The 25664-nt window shown below is 40.9% G+C and overlaps 1 protein-coding gene across 1 annotated transcript in view; it reads left to right on the top strand.

Moving 5' to 3' along the window:
* The window catches only part of LOC149287549 (integrin beta-2-like), a 73714-nt gene that overhangs the window by 877 nt on the left and 47173 nt on the right, over positions 1–25664 (top strand). Inside the window, exons 2-3 of the mRNA XM_089492756.1 lie at positions 4259–4476; positions 4823–5017. Coding sequence (XP_089348882.1) covers positions 4259–4476; positions 4823–5017 — 413 coding nt within the window. The remainder of the gene's footprint in view (positions 1–4258; positions 4477–4822; positions 5018–25664) is intronic.

The raw sequence follows: 25664 nt of genomic DNA, 5'->3' as shown, positions 1-25664 counted from the left end.
TTACTCCATTTATTTCCCGAACCTATCCCTCCCTCGACACGTAAACTTCTTATACACGTTCTCATAGCCACTAGTCTCTAGTCAGGTTCTCTCTGAATATTGTTGACTATTTGATCTTGACCACACCCGACCAGTACCTTCACATATTGATATTTTGCCGTTCTCATATATATCGTCCTCTGCTCCGCACTGTGCAGGAGCTCTACTGTACTCCCTGTCTGCAGGACGTCTCACACATTCATCATTTTTGCTGCCCCGCGGTTTCAACCACATGATATATCACTGATCTGTTCTAGTTCTTTTTTGTTCCTGTTACTTTTATTTTTGCTTTCGTGAGCATTTGTTTTCCGCATCTCCATACAACACACGATGTCTATTCTACATTGTATTACATGTGTTCACGCATCAGTTGCGTTATTGTTGCTGGATATGTTTAGAAAAAAATATAAAATCCGTCGTCAGTCTCGTCTCTGATGTATGCATAGATCTGCTGAGGGAGGTCATCTTTTTCATTATTTTTTCCTTTTTTCTTTTTGTTACCATTCATTATGCTGCTCATGTGATGACATTTCCGTCCTGCGTGACGGCTGTTATTTGCCATTTGTGACATGTGCCTCCCCATTTGTACCATGACTCTGACGAATAAAACCTTTTAAATAAAAAAAAAAATCAAAAAACTATATATAACCAATGCAAATGGGGAAAAAACACCAAAAGTGTAGTAAGGTATACTAAAAACAAATCTGCTTCCCTTTTTGAAACCCCAGCACTTCTGCTTTTACCAGCCAATTCATATCCATTGTTGCCCAACACTCCTCCACTTGAAAAATCCTCCCCTTCCTTTTCAAGCCAAGGAGATTTTAAATTGAGTAATTCAATTTAAGGAATAGAGTGCAGAACACTGTGTACTTAGTTTCCCTATGGTTGGGAAATGTTGGGGAAAAAAATCTAACCCTGGAGGAACCAGGTATCAGAATCTTAGTGTCACATATGGCAGCATTGGAAAGTGTATACACCTTCAAGTCAATACTATCTTCAAGTCAATACTATCCCATATGGAATAAAGTGTCCAATGTGATAATAAATCTAGAGGCTGTGCATGTGAAGATGTAATGTTTGAATAATCACCCCAATAATGTGGCCTTTCTTTTGTCATGGGCAATAAGTGTTTTGTGGTTCCAGTGGCAGGAGACAGTTTCCACATGTGTGCAATAGGAAAGAAACCTATTCACTGGAGATGGGAACAGTAAGTAGGAAGGTGAGCAAGTGTACGGGGGCAATATATTCAGAGGCAAGGTACAGATAAGGGACAGCACTGGGATTAGTGTGATTAAAACAGTTACACATCACACACACTTTTAATCTTTGTATCTTTGTGGCAAGGGATCTGAGACCATTGCGCCATACAGAATTTCTTGAGATCAAGGTTGATCCAGACAGACTCTCCTCAGTTCACCCCACAGATTTTCTATGGGGTTCAAGTCAGGGGACTGGGATAGCCATGTTAGATCCTTGATTTTATGGCCAGTAAACATTTTTGTGTTTATTTTGATGTATTTTTTGGATCATTGCCCTGCTGGAAGATCCAACCACAGCCTTGCCCCTGTCTGATAATCTGTTGGCCAGACGAAAGCTGTGGGGAGAATTAACTAACATAAAGGGGCAAACATATATATATATATATATATATATATATATATATATATATATATATATATATATATATGTTTGCCCCTTTATGTTAGTTAATTCTCCCCACAGCTTTCGTTTCACAGCCCCGTCCTTATCCCTATTTCCCGCTCCCTGCAACTCTTACTCCCCTTGGCAGCGTCAAGATTTGGCTCTGCTGACTTCCACCAGAGGCAAACTCAGTTACTACCCAACTGCAGGCACTGAGAGCTGCTCAGCTGCACTAAGACAGGGCCCACCTAAGACATATTTCCCTTGATGACTTGGGACTCCCCAGATGACTTTGAGAGGGAAGTCCAGCATGACGAAACCCTAGCCCCTTAACAGAAACCAAGGACTGACCCAGGAGAAATGGACGGCGTTAGATTTGAATAGGGCCGGGTAGACTATACAGGATCACTGGGGGAGCAGGGAGGAGTGCAGCCCAACTTTCCAGGCGACAGCTGGTAGACCTGATGTACTGAGGATCGGGCACTATATTCCCATAGCTGGACATTTGATATACAGGCAGATACTCTGCCATCTGGCAGGGCCTTTATGGGAAGTTGCGGGACTACTGCTGGACCTGTGTAGTTTGCCAGAAAGTAGGCAAGAAAGGTGACCACTCTATCTAAAGCCACTCTTGTGCCCCTGCCCATACTCTGGGAGCCCTTTAGCAGGATGGTCGTAGATGTCATAGGCCCCTTAGGTAAGCCTAACCCCCAGAGAAGAGGTATATCTTAACTGTGTTGGCATATGTTTCCTGGAACTCTTGAGGCTGTAGCTCTGGGAAACACCTAGGCAGACACCATAACCCATGCACGCAGCTCAACCCTTTGGCACTGCCCCCTTAAATATTTTAGCGGGAGCTTTTAAGATAATTGTTTTGTTTCCATTACTTTTGCTATTTGGTTTGAAATATATTGGCAAATAGTAGGGGAACATTATATTTTTTATTTTGGGTTTTCTGTTTTTAACCACTATATCATGGATAAGCTGTTATATGGTTCTCATCTACATCCCACACCGATCTGATAATTAAACTGCTAAAAATGGTCCCAGTTTAGCAAGAGGAAAAATGTGCCCTGACCCTCAGCAAATAGGAAGATTTTACAGGTCACAAGGAACATGCTGCAAACAAAATAAAATGAATTTTAGAACTCCTCTCTGTTTTGAATGTATAAAAACTGTTTTTCATGATTGTCTACTTTTAGGTTTGCTAGTGGCATAGTTTTACCATCACATATGTTTTTTTGTGGGTGGGTGTAGTTAGTGGCTTGTCTTTGTCAAATTATAGATTCAGCTCTTTAATTGTGCCTCTGTAAGTGATTCACCAGCATCAGATGGCGAGGGTGTTGTTCTGTAGCAGAACTACTTAAAATTCTTAAATCTTTTGGTATAAAAGTCTCTATTTATTAGGATTTCCCTTTTCTATGTATTACTGGGGGACCCTTACTACTTTTAGTGCCATTAATAAGCATTAGCACATAAACCTATGTATTGGGGGATGGGTACATGTACTCAGTTCTTATCATATAATGTAATCACAACACTTGCTAAAGAGAGAAGAAAAAAAATACTACTCCCCTGTTTTTCATGAAAACATAATGACGCTGTGACGGGACATCCTATACCCGCATTGGTGCTCTTGCCAAACTACGCTTGCTCCTGCCGGGACACCAGAGATAAACCCCTTCAGCGCCAGACAGAACCAGCATTGTAGAGAGAAGAGGGATGCTGTAGCTTAGCGTACATACTGTAATGAAAACGACAGTGTGTTATTATAGCAGCCTGCCCCAAGCATCAGACAACACCAATGTGTTTATTTGGCAACACACCATTATTTAAACAGTACAATTGGGTAATTTACACACAATAGACACAGCAAACCATACATAGTTCTTCATCAGCCTACCTGAGCACAGTAGGGGGTTGCTATTGTAGTATGTGGGGAAGATGGTAAATACGGGCGATTCCCTGACTTCTGGTTGAAACCTGCTGGATTTTAGATCTTGGTGCAAATATTAGCCATAGAGGTCTTTGTCCTGTAAGTCCTCACTTGATGGAGAGTAACCCCACACATACACCTCCTCCAAAAATGAAGGTGCCCCAAATCTGTGTCTGAGCTCCACAGTCTTTAGAGTCTCTGGTACATGGAAAACATGGCACTGTGTATCAGGGGTTAGAAGTAGTCCCAATGGACCCCTGGTGCCCACCTCCCCAAAAATAGAACCCCTTTCAAGGCCAGGCCATAGTCTGTAGGAAAGAGGCTGGCCCTCAGGCCCCTCCATGAGTTCATGAAATGGAGGCTTCTGTGACAGATCCACAGTATTGTACTTTTAATGGTCTAGTGGTTTCTCATATATATTGAATGCCACAACCAAATGAAATCATATAGACAACATATGTGGAGTTTATAAATGTTTTAGTCGGACATATGTCACCAGAGATATGTAAAGAGAAAGACTTGTACTGGTACTAGAAATGTTTCTGCACGCCTTGCAAAATGGGGTATGCTGCAAGTATACCCCAATACTTGTTTAATATAGATCTGATTTGTCTGGCCTCAATGTTATATTTGTTACGTCAGGACCTGGACAACATGCATCCACTATGCAGAGACATATACACGGTACGGAGCTTATAGACAGAAAGACCAAGGCAGAGGAACGATACAGGGCCAGAGGCAGAAAACCGTGGTCAGGAGATACCGAGGTCGAGGCAGGCAGCACGAGAGCGAGGTCAAAAAACAATCCACAAAGCCGCAGCACTACGCTTATGTCTCTGCGAGTGCTGCTGGCATGCGAGGTAAAAAAACAATCCGAGGTCTGGTACACAGCGAAGGCAAACAAGCAATAAGGCATAGAGCACAAATACCCAGAGCAAAATACAGTGACTCTTTGAACGGGAACTGTGAAAACATAGGAGTGTGCTTAAATAGGTACAAGGGCGGGAAAACAGACTGTAAACCAATGGGAGCAGATGTGACATTATTGCGACCGGTGCCAAAGAATGGCATCGGTGCAATAAACAATATATGTGAAACGAGTGCTAAACCCGCGGGTCTAGCACCCACCAACAGAGGGAGAGCGTCGCGGACGGGCCGCAGCACTACGCTTATGTCTCTGCGAGTGCTGCTGGCATGCCGTGGCAGCTCTTGCAGGAGCACATTCCCGTCGCGGGCGACTCACGGCGGTTCGCATAGAGAAATGCGACCGTCGTGAGCGTGCCACTTCCACACGCACACGCCCCCCGTGTACGTGCATTATGCATGTCACTCGGAGAGGGCGCACGTTCGCAAGCGAGCTGCCCACCTGCGGCCGGCCGACGTGGGACCGTGGCGGAACCGGTAAGTGCAACAATATTGAGTAAAAAAAGGAAAACTGACAATCAATATTTTGGGTTTTAGAGACTTTATGTTGAAACATGGTTGCGCAATACATACTCCCCATAGCCCAGACCTGAATCCAAATGTACATCTGTGAGGAGATCTGAAGAGGGCTGTGCACAGGAGATGTCTTTGTAATCTGATAGATTTGGAACGCTTTTGCAAAGAATAGTGGGCAAATATTGCCACGTCAAGATGTGCCATGTTAATAGACCCAAAAAGACTGATTGCTGTAATAAAATCAAAAGGTGCTTCAACAAAGTATTAGTTTAAGGGTGTGCACACTTATGTAACCAGGTTACTGTGAGGTTTTTTTCCCCCTGAAAGATTTCAGCTTGTTTTGCAATTACATTTTTCACGTTATAAGTCACATTAAAGGTAGAAAAAGTTTTGACATGATTTATCTTTGTCTCATTCTTTAAAATCACAAAAACCTGGCATTTTAACAGGGGTGTGTAGACTTTTTTTATACCCACTGTGTATATATATATATATATGTGTATAGTAAAAGTGCTGGCACCTTTTTCATGAAGTGATACTACAATTGCCAACTTCTAATCTTTTGGAACTACTCCTGTCAATAGTAACTAGTTTAAAAAAAACAAAAAACCTCTGTAGCTCTTTGGGTGTATTCCAGTCGGTCCCATGGATTTGTATTTTTTTTCCTTTGGATAGTTCAAGTAGAACTTTATCCACTGTAACCATACATGGTTTACATGTCTCGCCATTGCTCCTTACGTTTAGTAAAATGCCTTTAGCAAAACATTTCTCAAATAATTCAGTTTCAGAATCCATCAAAATATGCCCATACCTTCTAAGGCTCTACTACATATCTTTAAATTTTAGAATGTGATGGATTGGGGAGGGCATCATGGGGATGGGAGTGCTGTTGAAGGGAAAGTGATACAATTGACTTCGGCTGTGAAAGACTTGCCTCGCAGGCGTGAGGGAGGTCAAAAGGCGAATTGCCTGCCTTGTCCCTATTTACAAGGAAATCTCTGCTCTTTGTCTATTGCATGCCATGTACTGTGGGGTGTGTGATCTAAACTTCTAGACCTTTGAAACTCAGAGGCTACTATGCTTCAACACAGAAGCTAGAAAACTGACTTTTTTACCGAAGAAGTGGAGAAATATTACTTGTTTTACTTTGACTTATCAGCAGGCCTCATTCACATCCCATTACAGGACTTTTGCTGAAAGGGAAGTATATTTCTTTTGCATTACAGTCATGGAGAATATAAGCAGATGTGGTTGATCTATAACTGTGTGTGTGTTTTTTTAAATTTTTTTATATCACATCCTCTTACAGTGACCAAAACGAGAAGTGTCATGGTATCCTAAGGGGAAGGGCAACCAATCAATAAAGCAACTGCCCTTTCCATGTTTTCCTTTTGGGATTGTAACCAGAAGCCCATTTCCACACTTTTCTTGCATTCAGCCGACTGTCACAACTGCGGGTCCAAAGTTAGGCAGAATTCTTTGCACAGGGACATGTTCTTGCCCAGGACCCTGTGTGGCGTCAGGATAGCAAAGGTCATAGATGGAAAGGACAAGTGCATAGTACAGAGGGATAGAAAGAATAACCAAAGTCCAAGCTAAAGGTCAAAGTGTATATAATCACAGTGATACCATGAGATACAAAATGGCAAAACAGGATTAACGTAAGGGGTCAAACCCAGAAAAAGATGCAGTACCAACAAAACACGATCCACAATTATCCAGGGACATAAATAAATAATACCTCCAATAAGGGAGCTGGGAGCAACCATGGCTATAAGGGCGCTTGATGGAATAGCAACAAGGGGTAGACGGGAATCGCTTGTGACCATAGAACCTCCTGGTAGTGACACAGGCAGGTAGTACTCTATGCGTAAGGCCACTGGTTATAATCCTGTGGCTCCTGACAGTAGCCCCCTCCAAATGGAAACCTGGATGCCATACCAACAAAAACAGTTACTGGTGATTCAATGCTTGCATTGATACACAACTTAATTAAACATACTATTACTTTTTGATGATTAAAGATATTGATGAAGGTTATTAAAACTCAATTGAAATATTTTTTTTAATTTTTTGCAGTTTATAATATAGGGTTAGTAATGTATACATATTTTAAAAGTTCCTGCTCATTGAAAAACTATAAAAAAAAGATGTCTTAACATTTATAGAAGTATTAAATTTTTGTGTAGCTAGTGATTGTGTAAATACTGAAAAAATGCACTGGGGAATACGTTTTTGCCAGTCTCAAGCATAACTTTGATGCAATGGATTTGTCAAAGTAAGTGTCTCAGAATGGAAGTTACACAATGTGTTCACCCTAAGCTTAAGGTAGTATGAGCAAAAACCTCTCAGTCTCTTCTCGTTCTTGTCTTTCCTTCCTTCTTCCCCTTCCTTCTTAACACACATAGTTTGTAGCTTGCAAAACAATATGTTCCCATATTTACCATATTAAAGCCAAAAACAGATTAAAGTCATGTACAGGCTAGTACAGTAATGTGTTACTGTACATTAGCACAATAGGTGGATTCTATGAGATATAAGAAAGCTGCAGTTGCATATCCACCTAGCACAAATGCCCACAAGGTCTGCTTTTGCCCTGAAGAAATTAATGAAAACGGTTATACCTTTGGTTTCTTCAATAAGATGTTATTATGGGCACGTAGACAGTACTGAAAGTCTAAAAGGAGGAAGCTAGTTGAGAAGGAAGAAGTATTCTTTTTTTTATTTATTAAAGGCACACGCCTATGTCCCAGGGAGCCCTATTAACAAATAATGCATAGGAAAATACTTAACAGTAATGATTAACAGTAAGTAGATAGTTGTAAAAAAATGTATTTGGCTGTAAATGTCAATCTTTGGATGCAGTAAACTGTATATCAATCTGCAACAATCTGTCATTTTGTATAGTGTAACTTACTCTGCCTTTCTGTGTTGCATTGGTGAGTCAAGAGCTGGTCTGGGCATCTTTAAGAACAGGAAAGTTTAGGTTGCATCAGGATTTTCAGGAAGACTAACAGCACTAATAGAAGTACCAGTATATTTGTACCTGCAGTATATGAACAAATGTATGTGGACACCACTCCACAACTTGAGGTGGTTCAGTACATGTTTGGACCAAGGGACACTGGAACCCAGGAACATCCTTGTGGGTCACAAGGGCACAAGGACTAAGGAACCACTAAGATTAGCACCAGAAGGAATGTAATGATGTGGTAGAGGAGTTTTATAAAGAGGCTTATAAATGCAGGAATCAAGCTGCCGGACAAGAAAGTGGTTTGTGGAAGTGCAGTATTACATTACAATGTAGGAAGATAAGTTGCTATGGAGGCAGCTCTACAAAGTGTCCAACATAATAAAACACTCTTTCCTGGACTACTGGTTACCCCAACTGAATACACAGTTGTGTATGTAAATTGCATATTGAGAATATTGTCACAGAAATGTGAAAAAGCCAGCTAAATGAGTTAGTCTGAAGTAGTATCTTCCATCTTTCTTTGCACAGAATTTATGATAAACTCTGTGCTCAAACAACAATAACCATATGTGATATGTGGTGTGGGTGTGGATGCTTGATGTAATCTTCATAAATGTTGTTGGATTTTAATAAATACAGCTTTAAAAAATTTCACCAACATATATACAGTACTGTGCAAGGGATTTAGATAATTTAGGCATAAGCATGTTAATACTTTATTTTATCATTTAACAAAATGCAGAGTGAGTGAACAGAAGAAAAATCTAAATCGAATCAATATTTGGTGTGACCACCCTTTGCTTTTAAAACAGCATCATTTCTTCTAGGTAAGCTTTCACACAGTAGGTTCCATACTTTGAAAACTAACCATGGTTCCTTTGTGGATATAGTCAGCCTCAGTTGCTTCTTTCTCGTCGTGTAATCCCAGAGTCCATGATGTTGAGATCAGGGCTCTGTGGTGCCATACCATCATGTCCAGGACTCTTTGCTCATCTTTTCCTATGACCATCTTAATGACCTTGGCTGTATGTTTGGGGTCATTGTCATGTTGCATGATAAACTGGAGGCCAGTGAGATGCCTCCCTAGTGGTATTTGATGATGGAGAGTTATCTGGCTATACTTCTCAGCACTGAGGAGACCAGCCAAATAGTTAACATTTTGACTCATCAGTCCAGGAGTACTGCCATTTTTCTGCACCCCAGTTTCCATGTTTCCTATTCCTATGGAATAGTTGAGTCGCTTGGCCTTGTTTCTAGATTGTTTCAAATAAAGGTCTGATTACAAGACTAAGATCCAGATCCCCCACAGCACTACAGAGGACCCGGATCCCTCTCTCTCTGGCATCCTCTGTTGCTGTCAACACCTCCGCCGGGGCTTCTATGGTGGAGCACCAGAAGGTCATGTGATGCCAGCGCTCAGTCATAGAAGCCCTGGCGGAAATACTGGCCACCAGCAGCAGAGGTCTGCATCGCACAGACCTCCACCGGCTGCCCCACTAGACACCAGGGAGTCTGAAGCACGGGTCATAAGTAAAGGGATGCACTGGTAAGTCGGGGGTGTTAAGAGTGGCATGGGGGGTATAACGGTTTTCTGGAGGCAGAGTGGCATATAGGGGGTATAAGGCATACCTGGGGAGGAGTGGCAAATGGGGGGTTAAAAGGCATGTCTGGGGGCAGAGTGGTATATATAAGGGGATATAAGGCATATATAGGGGGAAGATGTGCATAACGGGCAGAGTGGCAAATAAAAGGAAATAAAAATAAAAATATTTTTTGTCAATCATAGATTTTATTAAATATAAAAAATATAGGGTAGTCTTATATTCAGGCTTTTCCCCCCCTAAATTAATAATCAAACTTTGGAGGGTTGTCTTATAATTGACCACATGTTACTTTCTGATGACATTATAGACACCAAAATTGGTTCAATAACATGGTCAGACCATGCTCCTATTCTTTTAGTGATTAAAAATAATCCAGAATATAGGATAAGGACTAGCTGGAGACTCAATGAGAATTTACTGAAAGTATATTCTAATGTAGAAGAATTTACCATACAAGCCCAAAAATGTATGCAATTAAATGACAATGGGGAACTGTCTGACTCTACCCTATGATGTACGTTCAAATGTTTTATGAGAGGTATGCTAAATAAACTTGGGTCCTATTCTAAAAGGAAAAATCTGAGGAACAATATATAAAGGATCTAACAGATACAAAATTACAAGGAATAATGTAAAAAAAACAAATTGTGAAAAAAACATATGATAAAATAAATAGTATTAATAGTAAAACAAAAGAATTGTATTATTCAAACAACAGGACTACTAAGATTCATACTAATAAACGTAAAAATATGTTAGAAATTATCAGGAAGATAGTTGTGGGTGATCGAAAATATCTCACCCCAAGCAGAATATTATACTACTGTACAAACTCTCACCATTGATACAGTACTTCCTACCTCAGCAAAGCATGATACACCAGAGACTACCATAGCCCCTAATATCTCCTCTGGATTGATAACAAAGATTCATGACCCTATCCTATTTCTGGGTAAGAAGGGGCCTTCCATCAGTGCTTCTCATACTGAGCTGCCAACAGGTCTTGTAAGAACCTCCAATGGCAACATTATAAGAAAGGAAGACCAGGAGATCTTCAAACAAGCCTTACAAAAACAGCAAAAAAGAAGAGAAGTCAAGTTAATTTTGTGTTTCTGCTCAGTTCTCAGATTGTTTATTACTTGCATACAAATTTAATTCTCAGGGTGTTCACGTTCAGTGGCCACTTCTTAAATAGGGGGCTGTGCCAGGATTCTATCCTGACTGCATGATCTTTCAAGTTTAACCCTTCATTTGTTATGATTTACCTATTTGGACCACCAGGGGTTACTCTACCTGGCAATTGTCTGGTCTGACTTTCACCTGGACTTACCAGATTACCAGGCCTATATCTGGACACCCCCCTGTTTGTTAGGTGCCTTTACATTAAGAATGTGATGAGTTTACAGGCTGTGTGGCTCTTGAAATCCTGTGATTTAACCTGCATTTACCTGAGTAAAGAACCTGATTCCATTGGAATTAAGATTACCATACTCAAGTTCCTCAACTATAGAGGTGTATCTTTATAAGAAGTCTTATTGGAACTTCAACTCTGCTTTATTGATTCTGTTTGTCATAGTTACACCTGCTACAGATTCCAATACAATTTATAGCTCCGATATCTCACTTGGACTACAGCTATTAACTCTGGGATAAGAGTACTGTAATCACTGGTGTATATCTGCCTACTTGCTTATATAAACTGTTGTTATTGCAACAGCTCCAACTGGATTTTCTCATAAGACTTCATGCAATGAACTTTCATGTTCGTTATTTTATGCTTTGCTTTATGAATTGTCTGCAACAAAAGATATTTTACCTGCCTTGGATTAACTCACCTGTCTCTGGACTATTGTGTGCCATATTTTCCTTTTGTACTTGGTTATCATTATGAATAAAGACCAGCAATCTGAATTTTACAGCAAGACAGGAGGTTTCATATTTTATATTTTCCTTCTTTACTGAAAACCTCCAGCAGCAAAGGAGTTAACAACCATCATAAGAAAATACCAATCAAAATGAACAGGACTATAACAGTCCAAGTGTCCAGCAACTCCTCCTCTTTCTCTGCTGCTTGACCTCCTGGTGAGCACTTTCCAATTATAGATTATTGTTTTTATACATATATAATTTTATTCGTGTTTTAGAATATTATTGATCTGATTATTTCCTTTGGATTTAGTATTATCACTAATACATTGGTTTTATTTTATTTAACCCTTTCTAACCTTATATTGCATTTACTTTTGGTTTGTCTGTTTGCTTTTATTTACCTGTTTACCTTTGTCTTAATTCTTATTCTAAACTTTCTTATTATTTTACCTACCTGGTAGTTGTGTAATCACCTCTATTCCCTGTGGGTCCCTTCTGGCGCTGTTGCTCTCTGCATTTTTCGTTTGAGATTGCTCTTCCTCAGTTTTCTCCTAACCTTCCTCATGTGTACCGCTGGTCCCACGGACCATGCGGCTCGCCGAGATCTCTGTTCGGCATAACACAGCGGTTTTCTTCTTTGGAAGCCAGCCGCGTGCGTGTGCGTCCCCTCAGCACCACGTTTCTGTTTGTTGCCTGTCTGCCTCTCAGGATTGTATACTCCGGCTCCGTGTTTAACCCCTTCGGAACTGCAGTCTCGGGGATATAACTAAATAAATAAATTAAATTAAAAAAGGGGGTTTTCTTATATTGCCTGAGGTAAACCCCTCTTTACTGGCTGGGGTGCACTGCTTCACCCATGTGGTGGCTGGATGCACCCTATATTATACTGGCCCTCCACTGAGCCCTAGGGTAAACCCCTTCTTATACATTGAGGGTATCCCCCTCTTACTTGATATTGAGGGTACCCCCCTCTACCCTGATTGTGCCCTCTCTAGGGCCCCATGGTTGGTGGTTCCTGAGGGTGTTCCCTTTTCACCTTTTTGTATAATCTCTGCCTTGGCCTGATCGCATGATATTGTTGGACTTGTGGGTGAACCCCACAGTATATTTCAGCATCCTGCTTATATTCCCTCTATTTGTGTTTTTCAGAAACACAGTATTGAAAGCATGGCTGACGATTGTGAGACACCCTTACCTGCAGCCCTCCAGGCCTGGCTTCGTTCAGTGGGTCACTCTTACTACAGACACCTTCAAAATAGGCTGGGGAGCTCGTTTAGATTACCACTTCAAGCAAGGAAGTTGGTCACTGGAAGATTTAAAACAATCATCAAATTACCAGGAACTGAAGGTGGTATTTCTGGCCCTCAAAGGGTTCAGACCCTGGTTAAGGAGAAAAGCAGTAAGAGTACAATCCGACAATGCAACCACAGTATCATACATAATCAGACAAGGCGGCACTTGGATACAAAACCTAAGTCCCTTTCGGCAGCGACTATGAAATGGGCTCAACAGAACCTGGAGGATATATTGGCCACGCATATCCGGGGCAAAGACAGTTGTATTGCAGATGATCTCAGCAGATCTCAATGGTCTCAGACGAACTTGTCTCTGGACAAGAGGATGTTCACCATACTGGTACAGAAGTTTGGCCTTCCAGAGATCACCTAATGGCAACCAGAAGAAACAGGGAGGCCTATGTTTTGGGAGCTTCCAGTTTCAGCCCAACTTTTGGACAACAGGGACCTTCCTCCAGAAGTCCTTCAGATGTTGCAAGGATAATCTTTAAAGATCATGGGATTACCGAAAGTATTGCCAAGGTGCTGTTTAAATCAGTCAGAGGATCTACTTCCAGAATATATTGTCGGATTTTAAATAAATTCCTCTCCTGGTGCAACAGCGAAGGTTTTGATTTTTTCCCACCTTCCATTAGTTCCATTCTTGTTCACTTTCTTCTGTCTGATTTGGCCTCCGGTATGCTTATCAGGCTTTTTTCAAAGCTGCTACTATTCAGTGGCCCTGAGAAGGTCTCATTTTCTGCAAGCACTTTTTTCCCGAGCTGTTCGAACCTCTGGAAGAGATTTCTTTCAAGTTATTATCCATTAAGACTGTGTTTTTGGTGGCAATTACACCAAGGAGGTTGGTGAAATACAAGGACTTTCCTCATTGTCTGAATTCACCTTCCATCAGGATAAGGTTGTTTTGTATATCAATCCTTTATTTCTTCCTACGGTCATCTCTAAGTCTAATGTTAATCGGCCTTTACTCCTTCCAGCCTTCTTCCCGGAAAAGATTGCGTGGCACAGGTTGGATGTCAGACGGACATTGAAGATTTATATTGACCGTATATCTACCTTTCCGAAATTTGTACATTTTTTTGGGATAGGCCTCAGGACAAACATCAAAAAAGTACAATTTCCAGATGGTTCACAGAGGATATTCAGCTGGCTAACAATGTCAGGGACAAGGTCCACTCATCTCCTGTTACAGCGCATTCTACTAGGGCAATGTGAGTCTATTGGGCGGGAAAGGTGGCGGCATCTCCAGAAGAGATCTGGAAAGCAGCTACCTGGTCTTCATGTAATACCTTTTTCCGGCATGACAGACATCTCCTCCTCTGCGGCAGATTTCAGGAGAAAGGTGCTCCAATCTGTGGCCTCATAGATACTTCCCACCCATTAGGGGATCTTGATACATCTCAACAGTTACTGCCACTATATGCCAGGAGAGACAGAAATATTTACTTACCGTAAGTTCTTAATATAGTAGCAGTACGTCCCGCCCCCCCCTTTTCTCTACCATTAAATTATTTTTTGCAAGCATATATCTGTGTTCTTACTACCCGCTGGTTTCCATTGTGCACCTGGGATACTTTTTTGGTAAGGAGGATGGGTTTAATGGGGGGGGGGGTGTTAACATTTTTTTATATTACAGGCTTGTTGTCCCTAAGGAAGAACAATACCCCCAACAGTTACTGGCCACTATATTAAAGAAAAAAGAATTTAGGGTAAATGAAAATATCTGTCTGTTTTTAATGTCAACACCGATTGACTGTGCGGAATATATGAATGATAATCTAAGTAGTTGGGGGGGAAAAAAACAAAAATATCAGTTATTTCAGACATACTTAAATAGACTAATGAACCATTCTACCAATCATTTCTACCAGCTCAAACTTAAGTATGCTTTACCATCTAAAAAGATATATATTTAATTATTTAAGAATGAAAAGCTACCTTACTAACACATCTCTCTTTTAGAAGTAAAAATATTTGACGCTTCCTTTAATAGTCATTTTAGAAATAAAGTAACCTCCCATACTATAAAGTTATTGCAACAAACCTTACCTGAACTAAATAACTATTTTTCCCTGGAAAAAACTGGATTCAAGGAATTAACTAATTCACATTAACTAAAAATATATACATAACATAAACATTCTAGAGACTTACTACTTGGTTCTTGCTAGAGATAAGATGTATCCTTGTTCCTCTATCTGTTGTAGATGCTCTGAAGAGTCGGGTTCCTACTTGCATATCTGGTCGAACTGTAAAGAAGTATACTCTACGAAAACAAAACAAATCTACATAAGCTTCTACAACATATTTTAGCTGTGAATATATTTATCTCCCCAGATGTTTCTTTTTCATATTCGCTTGCCCAACTGTAATCAGATGGAAAAATGTGATTATTCATATATTTATGGCAAAAGATTTTGGAAAAAAACCTGGTAGCTTAGACTGGCAAGAAAGTATAAACCAAATTGACTCGCAAGAAAGTATAAACCAAATTGACTCACAATATAACTTTAAACCAAACTTTTATTATGAATCAGGTAAAATTGTGTAATCATACACCTTACTATATACCTACAAAATTGTTGACTTGTGCAAGTGTACCTAGAATAATTGATACTGTTTTTAAAGGGTGGTCACACCCAATATTGATTTGATTTAGATTTTTGTTCTCTTCACTTGCTCTGCATTTTGTTTAAAAATACTATGAACATGTCTATTTTTGTAAGCATTCTTACTGTACAGCATCTTTTCCACATACGCCTAAAACTTTTGCACAGCACTGTATATCCTTACCAAGAATGAAAGAAATAAAAAAAAAATAACCCCTTCATGACCAACGATATACCTGGTTTGTCACTGATTAAAAGCGGTCCCACATTGCCATGATGGTGGTGATCACAGGGTCACCACTGTAATTGACCATTCCATGACTGCAGCACTTAGCTTACAGCATATCCCCTGTACTTCTGTGCATGTGATTGCTGCTACAAAAGTAAGGCTAGTATCCACTGCCTTTGTCTTTGTCTCTGCAAGAGGAAAGAGATTCCCTTAGTCCCAAGACCCAGGTTTTAAAAAATTGTTGACCAATGTTCCCTCTAATTTTTCTTGGGTGGTGTGTGCAGAAAATTTCTGTTGTGCAAAATTTTTCCCAGAGTCCATTTAAAGCAAAGTTGGTGGAGCTAAAAAAAAAATCACATTGCAAGGGTGGTGGAGCTATATATTTCCAACCATTTTGACTCCATGGTCTAGTTTAAAGGTGAAATTCTCACTGCAAAAGTTAATTATGAGCGAGTCACGAGCGGGGGCTCTGGGCTGCATAAAGGATGTATGTATGTATGTATGTGGAAAAACTGCATATCTTCTGTCGTTAGGCAACCATTGACAGGGGTACAGCATAACACCTATCACTGTATACTGAGGCAGACATTGACGGTGTTGCAGCATAACTGCTATCATTATATACTGAGGCAAATATTGACGGTGGGGCAGCATAACACCTATCACTATACATTGAGTCAGACATTGCCAATAATGTAGCATAACCCCTATCACTATATACTAAGCCAAACATTGATGTGGTGTAGGCCTACTGCTTCAGTGTCTGGCTTAGTATATAGGGATGCACCGAAATGAGAATTCTGCACCGAAAATTGAGCATTCACTTGACCGAAACTGAAAATGACCCCCCCCTTTAAAAAAACAAAAACAAACCACTTTATTAAAAATAACACACCAAAATTGGACAATATATATATATATATATAGCTAACAGCAAACACACTCCTATCATGCCCAGACAGCCAGTACATGCTGGAACCTGGGCCTCATATGAATGTGATTACAGCCTCCCTATGCCATGCTATCCCCCCCCCACACACTTACACATAGACGCTATCACACACACACTCATTCACAAACATTCAGAATAAACTACAGCATAACACCCATAACTCTCACACACTTACTATTCCACTCTCACTTAATGTTTTCCTACCTTTCCTCTGTTAGTTACTTTTCCTCCTCCTCTTCGTTCTTCCTCTTGACTCTTTGATCTCCCCAACCGAGCTTGCTGCTCTAGCGGCGGACATTACTGTCCGTCTCTGGAGGAGTGCCAGCGTCACCCTGGACGGACTGCCCGCCCTCCCAGCTCCCCGTTAGGTACTGTGCGCACAATTTTAGGACGTGTGTGCTCTCTGAAAAAGTTGTGTGCGCGCACAAGCAGACAGCTTAGAGGGAACACTGTCCTTGACCATAAATACTACTCTATTGGAAGTAAATTATTGTGTTATTCATCACTGCTCTGCAGCAGCTCCAAGAGCTTTTATCTGTAAAGTGTATTGTAAAAATTATTTATTCATATTCTGAAGCGCTGTACATTTGTCTTCTCAAACTTTAAAATGGGTATAGAGTATATAGCCCCTTAAGGACCAGGCTCATTTTTCGTTTTGTACCCTGTGGGACCGCAGCTGTTTTGACACTTTTGTGGTGCTTGTGTTCAGCTGTAATTTTCTCCTCACCCATTTAGTGAACCCACATAAGTTATATATTGTTTTTTTCAGGACAAGATGGGCTTTCTTCGGATACCATTATTTTGATCGTATCATCTTATTTACTATAAAAAAAATAAAAAAAACATGGTGAAAAATTGAAAAAAAACACATTTTATGACTTTTATTTGAAAAATCTTTTACTCACCTAAAAAAGCAAGTAAAAAAACTAGCTAAATAGATTCTACTACTTGTCCTGAGTTTAGAGATACCCAATGTTTTTATGTTTTTTTGCTGTTTTTTTGTAAATTATAGGGCAATAAGTACAAGCAGCGTTTTATGATTTCCAAATCTTTTTTAACAAATCTGGTCATTCTGCCTCCATCTCCTCTTTGGAATATCTTTGAAGCGGGTTAACTCAATTTAACCCATTTAAACCATATATTTTTGAAAACTAGACACCCCAGGGTATTCCAAATGCTGTTATTTTAACCCTTTCCATGCACCAATTATAGAACTACACTTTGTCAAACTTTGTAATAGTATTTTTTTTTTATTTTTTTTTCACACAAATTGTACTTTAGTTATAGATATACAGGTTCTGGTATATGTCACTGTCAAACAACCCCCCAATATGTGTTCAGGAACATCTCCTGAGTACAGCGATACCCCACATGCATGGGTTTGTCAGATTGTTTGGCTGGTAAAAGGCTACTTTTGGGGCATGCGTAATCCAGGTGGTCATTTGGTCATTCTGCCTCCATCTCCTCTTTGGAATATCTTTGAAGCCGGTTAACTCAATTTAACCCATTCAAACCATATATTTTTGAAAACTAGACACCCCAGGGTATTCCAAATGCTGTTATTTTAACCCTTTCCATGCACCAATTATAGAACTACACTTTGTCAAACTTTGTAATAGTATTTTTTTTTTATTTTTTTTCCACACAAATTGTACTTTAGTTATAGATATACAGGTTCTGGTATATGCCACTGTCAAACAACACCCCAATGTGTGTTCAGGAACATCTCCTGAGTGCAGTGATACCCGACATGCATGGGTTTGTCGGGTTGTTTCAGATTTAAAATGCCACATTTGGGAAGTGCGCTTTTTTTCTCCATTTTGGTCAGTCTGTACCTATGCCCTATCTTTGAGCTAGGCCACTCCAATTTACCCCATCAGCCATTTTTTATATATATTAGACACCCCTTGGGTATTTGAAGTGCTTTTATTTTAACTCTTTGTTGAGATTTTTGAGAAATTTTAGCACTTGCTCAAAATAATAAACTTTATTTTTTTATTTTATTTTATCTTTTTAATACTTTTTTATATTTTTTTTACACATTTTGCAATGTACTGGATGGTTCATCTAGTGACATCACTGCATAATTATTTTTAAATGTTAGCACATTTTTTTTATTTTTTTTCCATTTTTTTATTTTTTTATTTTTTTTTTAATATTTTACTAATCACATAGTGATTAGAAAGCTGGGCTCCATTGACTTGCATGGTTGAATGCAGTACCTGTATTCAACCTGCAAGTGGAGCCAGAGTTCTCTAGAGGGTCTGGAGACCGTCTAGCTAACTCTATCATCTTTATTGTTTATTTTCCCGGACCGCCGCCATCTTGCTTGATGGCGAAGATCACCGGCAGCGGCGGCTGTGACCGCTCTCCGGAGCGGTCACAGCCCACCCAGAGGTAAGTGTTTGGTGTCGCTGGATGCCTCCTGATTGAGGCATTCCAGCGACACCATTTAAGTTTAGGAGGCGATCGTCGATCGCCTCCTAAACGCTTTTAAAACGGCCGTCCGCCGCCATACAATGTATGGCGGCTGTTGACGCCCCGGGGAGGGGCCAGACATGGCCCCCGATGCCGATCTCGGCGTTACTGAATGCCTCGACATCGAGGCATTACAGTAACGCCGTTTAAGCGAAGAAAGTGATCGTTGATCACTTTCTAAGCTTATTTTATTTTATGACGGTTCAGGACCGTCAAAGGTCATTTAGCGACCTTCATGTCATGACGGTCCTGAACCGGCAAAGGTCGCGAAGGGGATAGATAAACACGCTAACCAAAATATAGATTTGCATAGGCATACTTAAGAGGTGCTGTTCCACACACAGACATTGTTGCTAACTTTCTCAGATTCTTATATAATTATGTTCTGCTGTAACTACAGTTGTGCAAACTTCAGATGGGCCTGTACATGTGCTTTCTTGAGCAGGGGGACCTTGTGGGCGCTGCAGGATTTCAGTCCTTCATGGTGTAGTGTGTTACCAATTGTTTTCTTGGTGACTATGGTCCCAGCTGCCTTGAGTTCATTGACAAGATTCTCCTGTGCAGTTCTGGGCTGATTCCTCACCGTTGTCATAATCATTGAAACTCCACGAGGTGAGATCTTGCATGGAGCCCCAGACCGAGGAAGATTGACAGTTACTCTGTGTTTCTTCCATTTGTGAATAATCGCATCAACTGTTGTCACATTCTCACCAAGCTGCTTGGCGATGGTCTTGTAGCCCATTCCAGCCTTATGTAGGTCTACAATCTTGTCCCTGACATCCTTGGACAGCTGTTATTTTTCACTGAGTAAAATGCAAATCAATTTATAACTTATTTGAAATGCGTTATTCTTGATTTTTTTTTTATTCTGTCTCACTGTTCAGATAAACCTACCATTAAAATTAGACTGATCAGTGGGCAAACATCAGCAGGGGATCAAATATTTTTTTCCTTCACTGTATATCTTAAATAAACCTATTCCTCTTTTCAAATAACATACTGTTTTGCTGTATTTTCTTGTGAAGCCTCCGAATCCTGTCTGGCTGCCAATCTCATACATCACAGAAAGGGTGTTATCGTTAAGGTCTTCTAGTTCAAAGGGACATCACCTCCTTACACTTATAGCCAGAGCCGGCCTTAGGTGTTCTGGCACCCTATGCGGACTACTCCTCTGGCGCCCCCCCATCCCAAAAAAGGAAAGGGAAAAAATCTTGTCACAAAACTCCCCTTTCTCACTATCTATCCCCTCTCCCCCTTTATCACTATCTACCACCTCTGCCCCTTCTCACTGCCTTTCCCACCTCTGCCCCTTCTCACTGCCTCCCCCCACCTCTGCCCCATCTCACTGCCCCCCCCCATCTCCCTACTTCTCATTATCCTTACTTACCTTGTTAAGTCCTGCGGTTGGAGCGGGAGGCGTCTGTTTCCCCCCTCTGCCGTGGTGCAAGCTTAACAGCTGAGCGCCGGAATATGACATCATATTTCGGTGCTCGGCATGAAACGCATTGGTTTTTTTTTGTTGTTTTAACTTTATTTAACATCCTCCATGTTAAATAAAGTAAAAAAAACAACAACAAAAAACGATGTTTTAATTTAAGTCCCGGGGCAGGTGCCTCTGTTGCCATGGCGTCCTGTGCGGCCACACAGGTCGCACACCGCTAAGGCCGGCCCTGTTTATAGCACAAAACACATAACTCCCTCATACCTATCACATCTCATTCCCATAACACCGACTATGCAAACCACCTCACTGAATCACATGCATCACACATTATAAATCACTTACTGACCATCACTCTTTATAGTGTTACTGTTTCACATGCACAAGGATGATACAGGAGGGCTTTAGAGAAATTATAGTACTCTGTTGCTAGGCAACTATAGTATTTCAATAAACTTTTAAACACAGTTCCACATATGGATGGGGCTCTCAAAATACCCCAAGATAAGTTCTGCGTCATGTAGAGAGAGGTAAAAGAAATCTGTAATTTTACAGTTCTCTTTAATGATAGATGTCTCTTAAAAACTGTTTTTAAAAGATTATTGAAATACAGTAGAAGTAGAATCCTGTCATTACTCCAAAGGTAGGTGTTATATGTGAAAAGTACAAGTGAAACTAGAAACCCCAACTTCACTAAACATGTTCCACAGTGTCATATTTGCTCTCAAGCAGCTTATCAGTGCCATCTTTGCCCTTGCCTGTCAGTGCCTCCAAAGAGCTTATCTGTGCCATATCCCCCCCCCCAAATTGCTTGTCTGTGCCTTCTTTGCCCCTTGCCCCCCCCCCCCAACATACTCTCTGGCACACATATGTAAATACACACGGACAGATTTACACATGCTTACATATACACTTATTTATACACACATACTCACAAACACTTACACACACACACACCTATGCTAGCACAAAGTTAGACATTCAAGCCCGTACATACAAGTGCTTTCATATATACATCTATGATCATCACAAACTTATACATACACATTAATGCTCACTTAAATTATGATTGTTTAATATAACGCATATATAAAGGGGGTAATGAGAATGGTCCCTGCTCCCTTATATTCCTACAGTTGTGATCTGGGCAAACCCTGTGTGTGCAGTCTGGTTGCTGGGTAAATTCTGTGTCTGTGAGTAATCTGTGTGTTGGGGCAAATCCTGTGGGCAAAATCAGGGTGCTGGTGCAATCTGGGTACAGGGGCACATCCTTAAGTACATAATAAATAGTTAAAATGGGATGTCTAGAGCAGATTGGTTACTTGTTTTACAAATGTTTTGTGTTTTGTGTATAAATATGTGTGAATATGAATATATATTGCAACTGAATGTCCTTTAAAGCACGAGGAATCAGTCAGAGATCTTTCAGAATCACTTGTCTTCTAGGGTAATATAAACGCCAATTCCAGATCCAGATAAAATAAAAATATTTATTAACTTCAAACCAGCAGCTTAAACAAAAATACAATATAAACAAAAATAAACCCTTGCTCATCTGAGCACTAACTAAACATAGGATTGTGTTTCCTCTCTAGGTTGGGGTGGCTTCCCCACCTCCCAACAAAACACTCCAAATAAATCCAGCAAGGCTTTTTGTCCAGCAGCTCTCTTGGCTGGAAATAAGAAGAGAGACTGAATAGCACCAAGCTGGGCTTTTTAACCCCTTCGTGACAAAGGCTGATTTTACTTTTTGTACCCTTCGTGACAATGGCCTTTTTAACATTATTGCGCTGCTCGTGTTTAGCTGTAATTTTCTTCTTTCCCGTTTACTGAACCCACACACATTAGATATTGTTTTTTTCAGGACAAGAAGGGCTTTCTTTAGATGACATTGTTTTGATTGTATCATATTATTTACTACTAAAAAAAGTATAAAATATGGTGAAAAACTTAGAAAAAAATGACTGTTTCTAACTTTTAGTTGAAAAATCTTTTACTCATCTATAAAAGGTAATGAAAAAACCTGCTAAATAGATTCTACTATTTGTCCTGAGTTTAGAAATACCCAATGTTTTTATGTTTTTTTGCTTTTTTCTACCCATTATGGGGCAATAAGTACAGGTAGCGTTTTGCTATTTCAAAGCCATTTTTTCCAAATCTGGTAATTCTTCCCCCCATGTGCCATTTCGGGTATCTTTGAACCCGGCCAATGCAATTTACCCCATCAAGTCATATATTTTTGAAAACTAGACACCCCAGGGTATTTCAAATGCTAGTATTTTAACTCTTTCCATGCACCATATCTACCACCAGTCTTTGTCAAACTTTGTGGTAGTCATTTTTTTGCATTTGTTTTGCCACACACATTTTACTTCAGGTATGAATTAAAATGTTCTCGTTTATGTCACTATCACAAAACACCCCAATATGTGTTCAGCAACATCTCCTGAGTACAGTGATACCCCACATGCATGAATTTGTCATTTTTTGGGGGAACTAAAAGGCCACATTTGGTACGTGTGCATTTTTCTAATTGGAAATTAGATGTGTGGCCATCCTTCCCCCCGTGTTATTTGGGACCTTGTTGAACCTGGCCAATTCAATTTACCCCATCAAATCATACCTTTTTTAAAAGTAGACACCCCACGGGCATTTAATATGCCAGTATTTTAACTCTTTCCATGCGAGAATTGTTTTAAGCTAATATGCTAATTTTAGGACTTGCTCACAAAAATATATTTTTTATATATATATTTTATATTTTGTTGCCTTTTTTAAAAAAAATTTTTAAACATTTTTTTTTCAAATTGGAGGTTCCCCTGATAGTGACATCAGTGGGAAATGATTTTTACATTTTACTGTTTTTTTACTATTTTTTTCTAATTATTAATTTTATTTTATTTTTTAATTTTTTTTTTACTAATCACAATGTGATTAGAAAGCTGGGCTCCATTGACTTGCATGGTGAATGCAGTACCTGTATTCAACCTGCAAGTGGAGCCAGAGTTCTCTAGATGGTCTGGAGACCGTCTAGCGAGCTTTTAAAACTTGCTTGTTTCTCTTGCAGGGTGGCGGCCATCTTTCTTGATGGCGAAGATCACCGGCAGCTGCGGCTGTGACCGCTCTCCGGAGCGGTCACAGCCCACCGAAAGGTAAGTGTTTGGTGTCGCTGGATGCCTCCTGATCGAGGCATTCCAGCGACACCATTTAAGTTTAGGAGGCGATCGTTGATCGCCTCCTAAACGCTTTTAAAACGGGCGTCCGCCGCCATACAAAGTATGGCGGATGTTGACGCCCCGTGGAGGGGCCAGAGATGGCCCCTTCGTGCCGATCGCGGCGTTGCTGAATGCCTCGAGGTCGAGGCATTCAGCAACGCTTTTTGGGTGCAGAAAGCGAAAGTAGATCGCTTTCTGCACCCGTTTAAAGACGTGCCGGTCCTGGCACGTCAATTGTCGTAAAGCACATGCTTTTCCGTGTCGTGCCAGGACCGGCAATTGTCGTTAAGGGGTTAAACCCTCCTGATCAGACCAGGTGAGCTGTACTTGGTCATCTGTAAATCCTGGTCTGGATTTTAAAACTGTTGGAGCACCAGCCCACCCTGCTCTTCTGGATACTCCACCCCAGGGACCCATTACACAATTTATAAATCACATTCCTATAGTGTAGTTTTTTATTGTGCTTCTCTTTCCCTGGGGCTTTAATTTTACACGTAAGGGCACACAAAATTAGACAAAGTAGGGCGTATATATCGCCCATCCACTACTGTTTTATATATACCGTTTTATAATTGCCCCTATTATGTCCCCAGATGCAAGGCCGGATTAACTTCCCTGCTGCTTACCCGTGCGTTGTTCGCACAGTGCGTGCGAGCAACATCTCTTGAATCCACCCAGAGGAAGCAGGAAGGGTGCGGAGTCACATGAATTTACGTTAGGTCACATGACTCCGCTCCGTTCCTGCTTCCCCTGGCGGGACAAGAGAAGTGTTGGCCCTGTGGAAGTCTGTGAGCGGCACAGAGCGATCTGCAGTTCAGGTAAGGAGGTGGGGGAAGGTGTATGAACAAGTATGTGTGATTGAGGGAATGGATGAGTATCTGTAAATGAGTATACGAATGAGTGAATGGATATGTGTGTGATATCATGGATGTGGGGGGCATGGCACAGGGAGGCTGTTTGAGGCTAGGATGGGTATTGGGCAGGTCCTGCTTCCAATCTGGGTGCCATGGCTGACATTATACTAAAGGGGGGGGCAATATGCAAGGTTATGGGGGCAATACACAAGGGTGACCACATCAGCCATGTTTTCCAGGACACACAACCTTTACATTTTGCTGACCAGCCCAGATAAAATGCTGCCCTGCAGTATGGGGCATGTATGGACTCCTGGAAGGAACCAACTAGTCAGATGTACATGCCCTATACTGCAGGGCAGTATTTTATCTGGCCCGGCGGCATCAATACACAAAGAGGGCAGCTGGGGCCATTATATAAATCAATACTAAAAACACAGTGCTGGCTGGGGGTGATACACAAGGGGGCAAAAACACAAAAGGGGGGGTCAATGAAAAAGCAGTGTGGAAAATTGTTACCTCTCTGGCGGCTCCGATGCAGGGGAGCCGAGAGGCAGCCCGCACGTTCAGCCCCCCTGCTCGTTCCGTTCACGGGAGACGCAGTGAGGTCCGTCCTGCCAACGTCTATCTCATGAATATTCATGTCACGTCTTAAAGCGACATTTATCCTTTTTCCTCCTCCCCCTAATTATTTAAACCCTCAGTTTGCAGTTCTCCCTTGCCTATAATAGTGCCTTGTTTGCCTTCACTAGCGCTTTATATCTCATTACGGTCATTATTGGTTATCTGAATTTTGCTTGTTCCTGACTACACGTTGTTTGCCGCCTGCCCTGACCCTTGCTCATGACCCCGACTATCCTTTTGCCTGATCCCTGAATTTATCTTCGTGTTCCTGTATTATTTGGGACCCCTGGTTACTGGTTCTTCTACCTGTGGCCTGGAGTCTCTGTAGCTCTGTCTTGCGGAGCTTCTCATCACCACTTGGGGGCACCTTTCCTAAGTACTGCAGCGTGGATCCACTTCCTGACCAGCCGTTAGTGACAAAAATACTTTTTTGTAGCTTAGCCCATCCAGATATGGTGTTGGTG

Source organism: Sceloporus occidentalis, unplaced genomic scaffold (assembly GCF_023333645.1).
Source record: "Sceloporus occidentalis isolate IW3139 unplaced genomic scaffold, rSceOcc1.0.p SCAF_59, whole genome shotgun sequence".
NCBI classification, from domain to species: Eukaryota; Metazoa; Chordata; class Lepidosauria; order Squamata; family Phrynosomatidae; genus Sceloporus; species Sceloporus occidentalis.
Note: the sequence above shows the minus strand (reverse complement) of the source record. Positions and strands in the feature narration are given on the sequence as shown.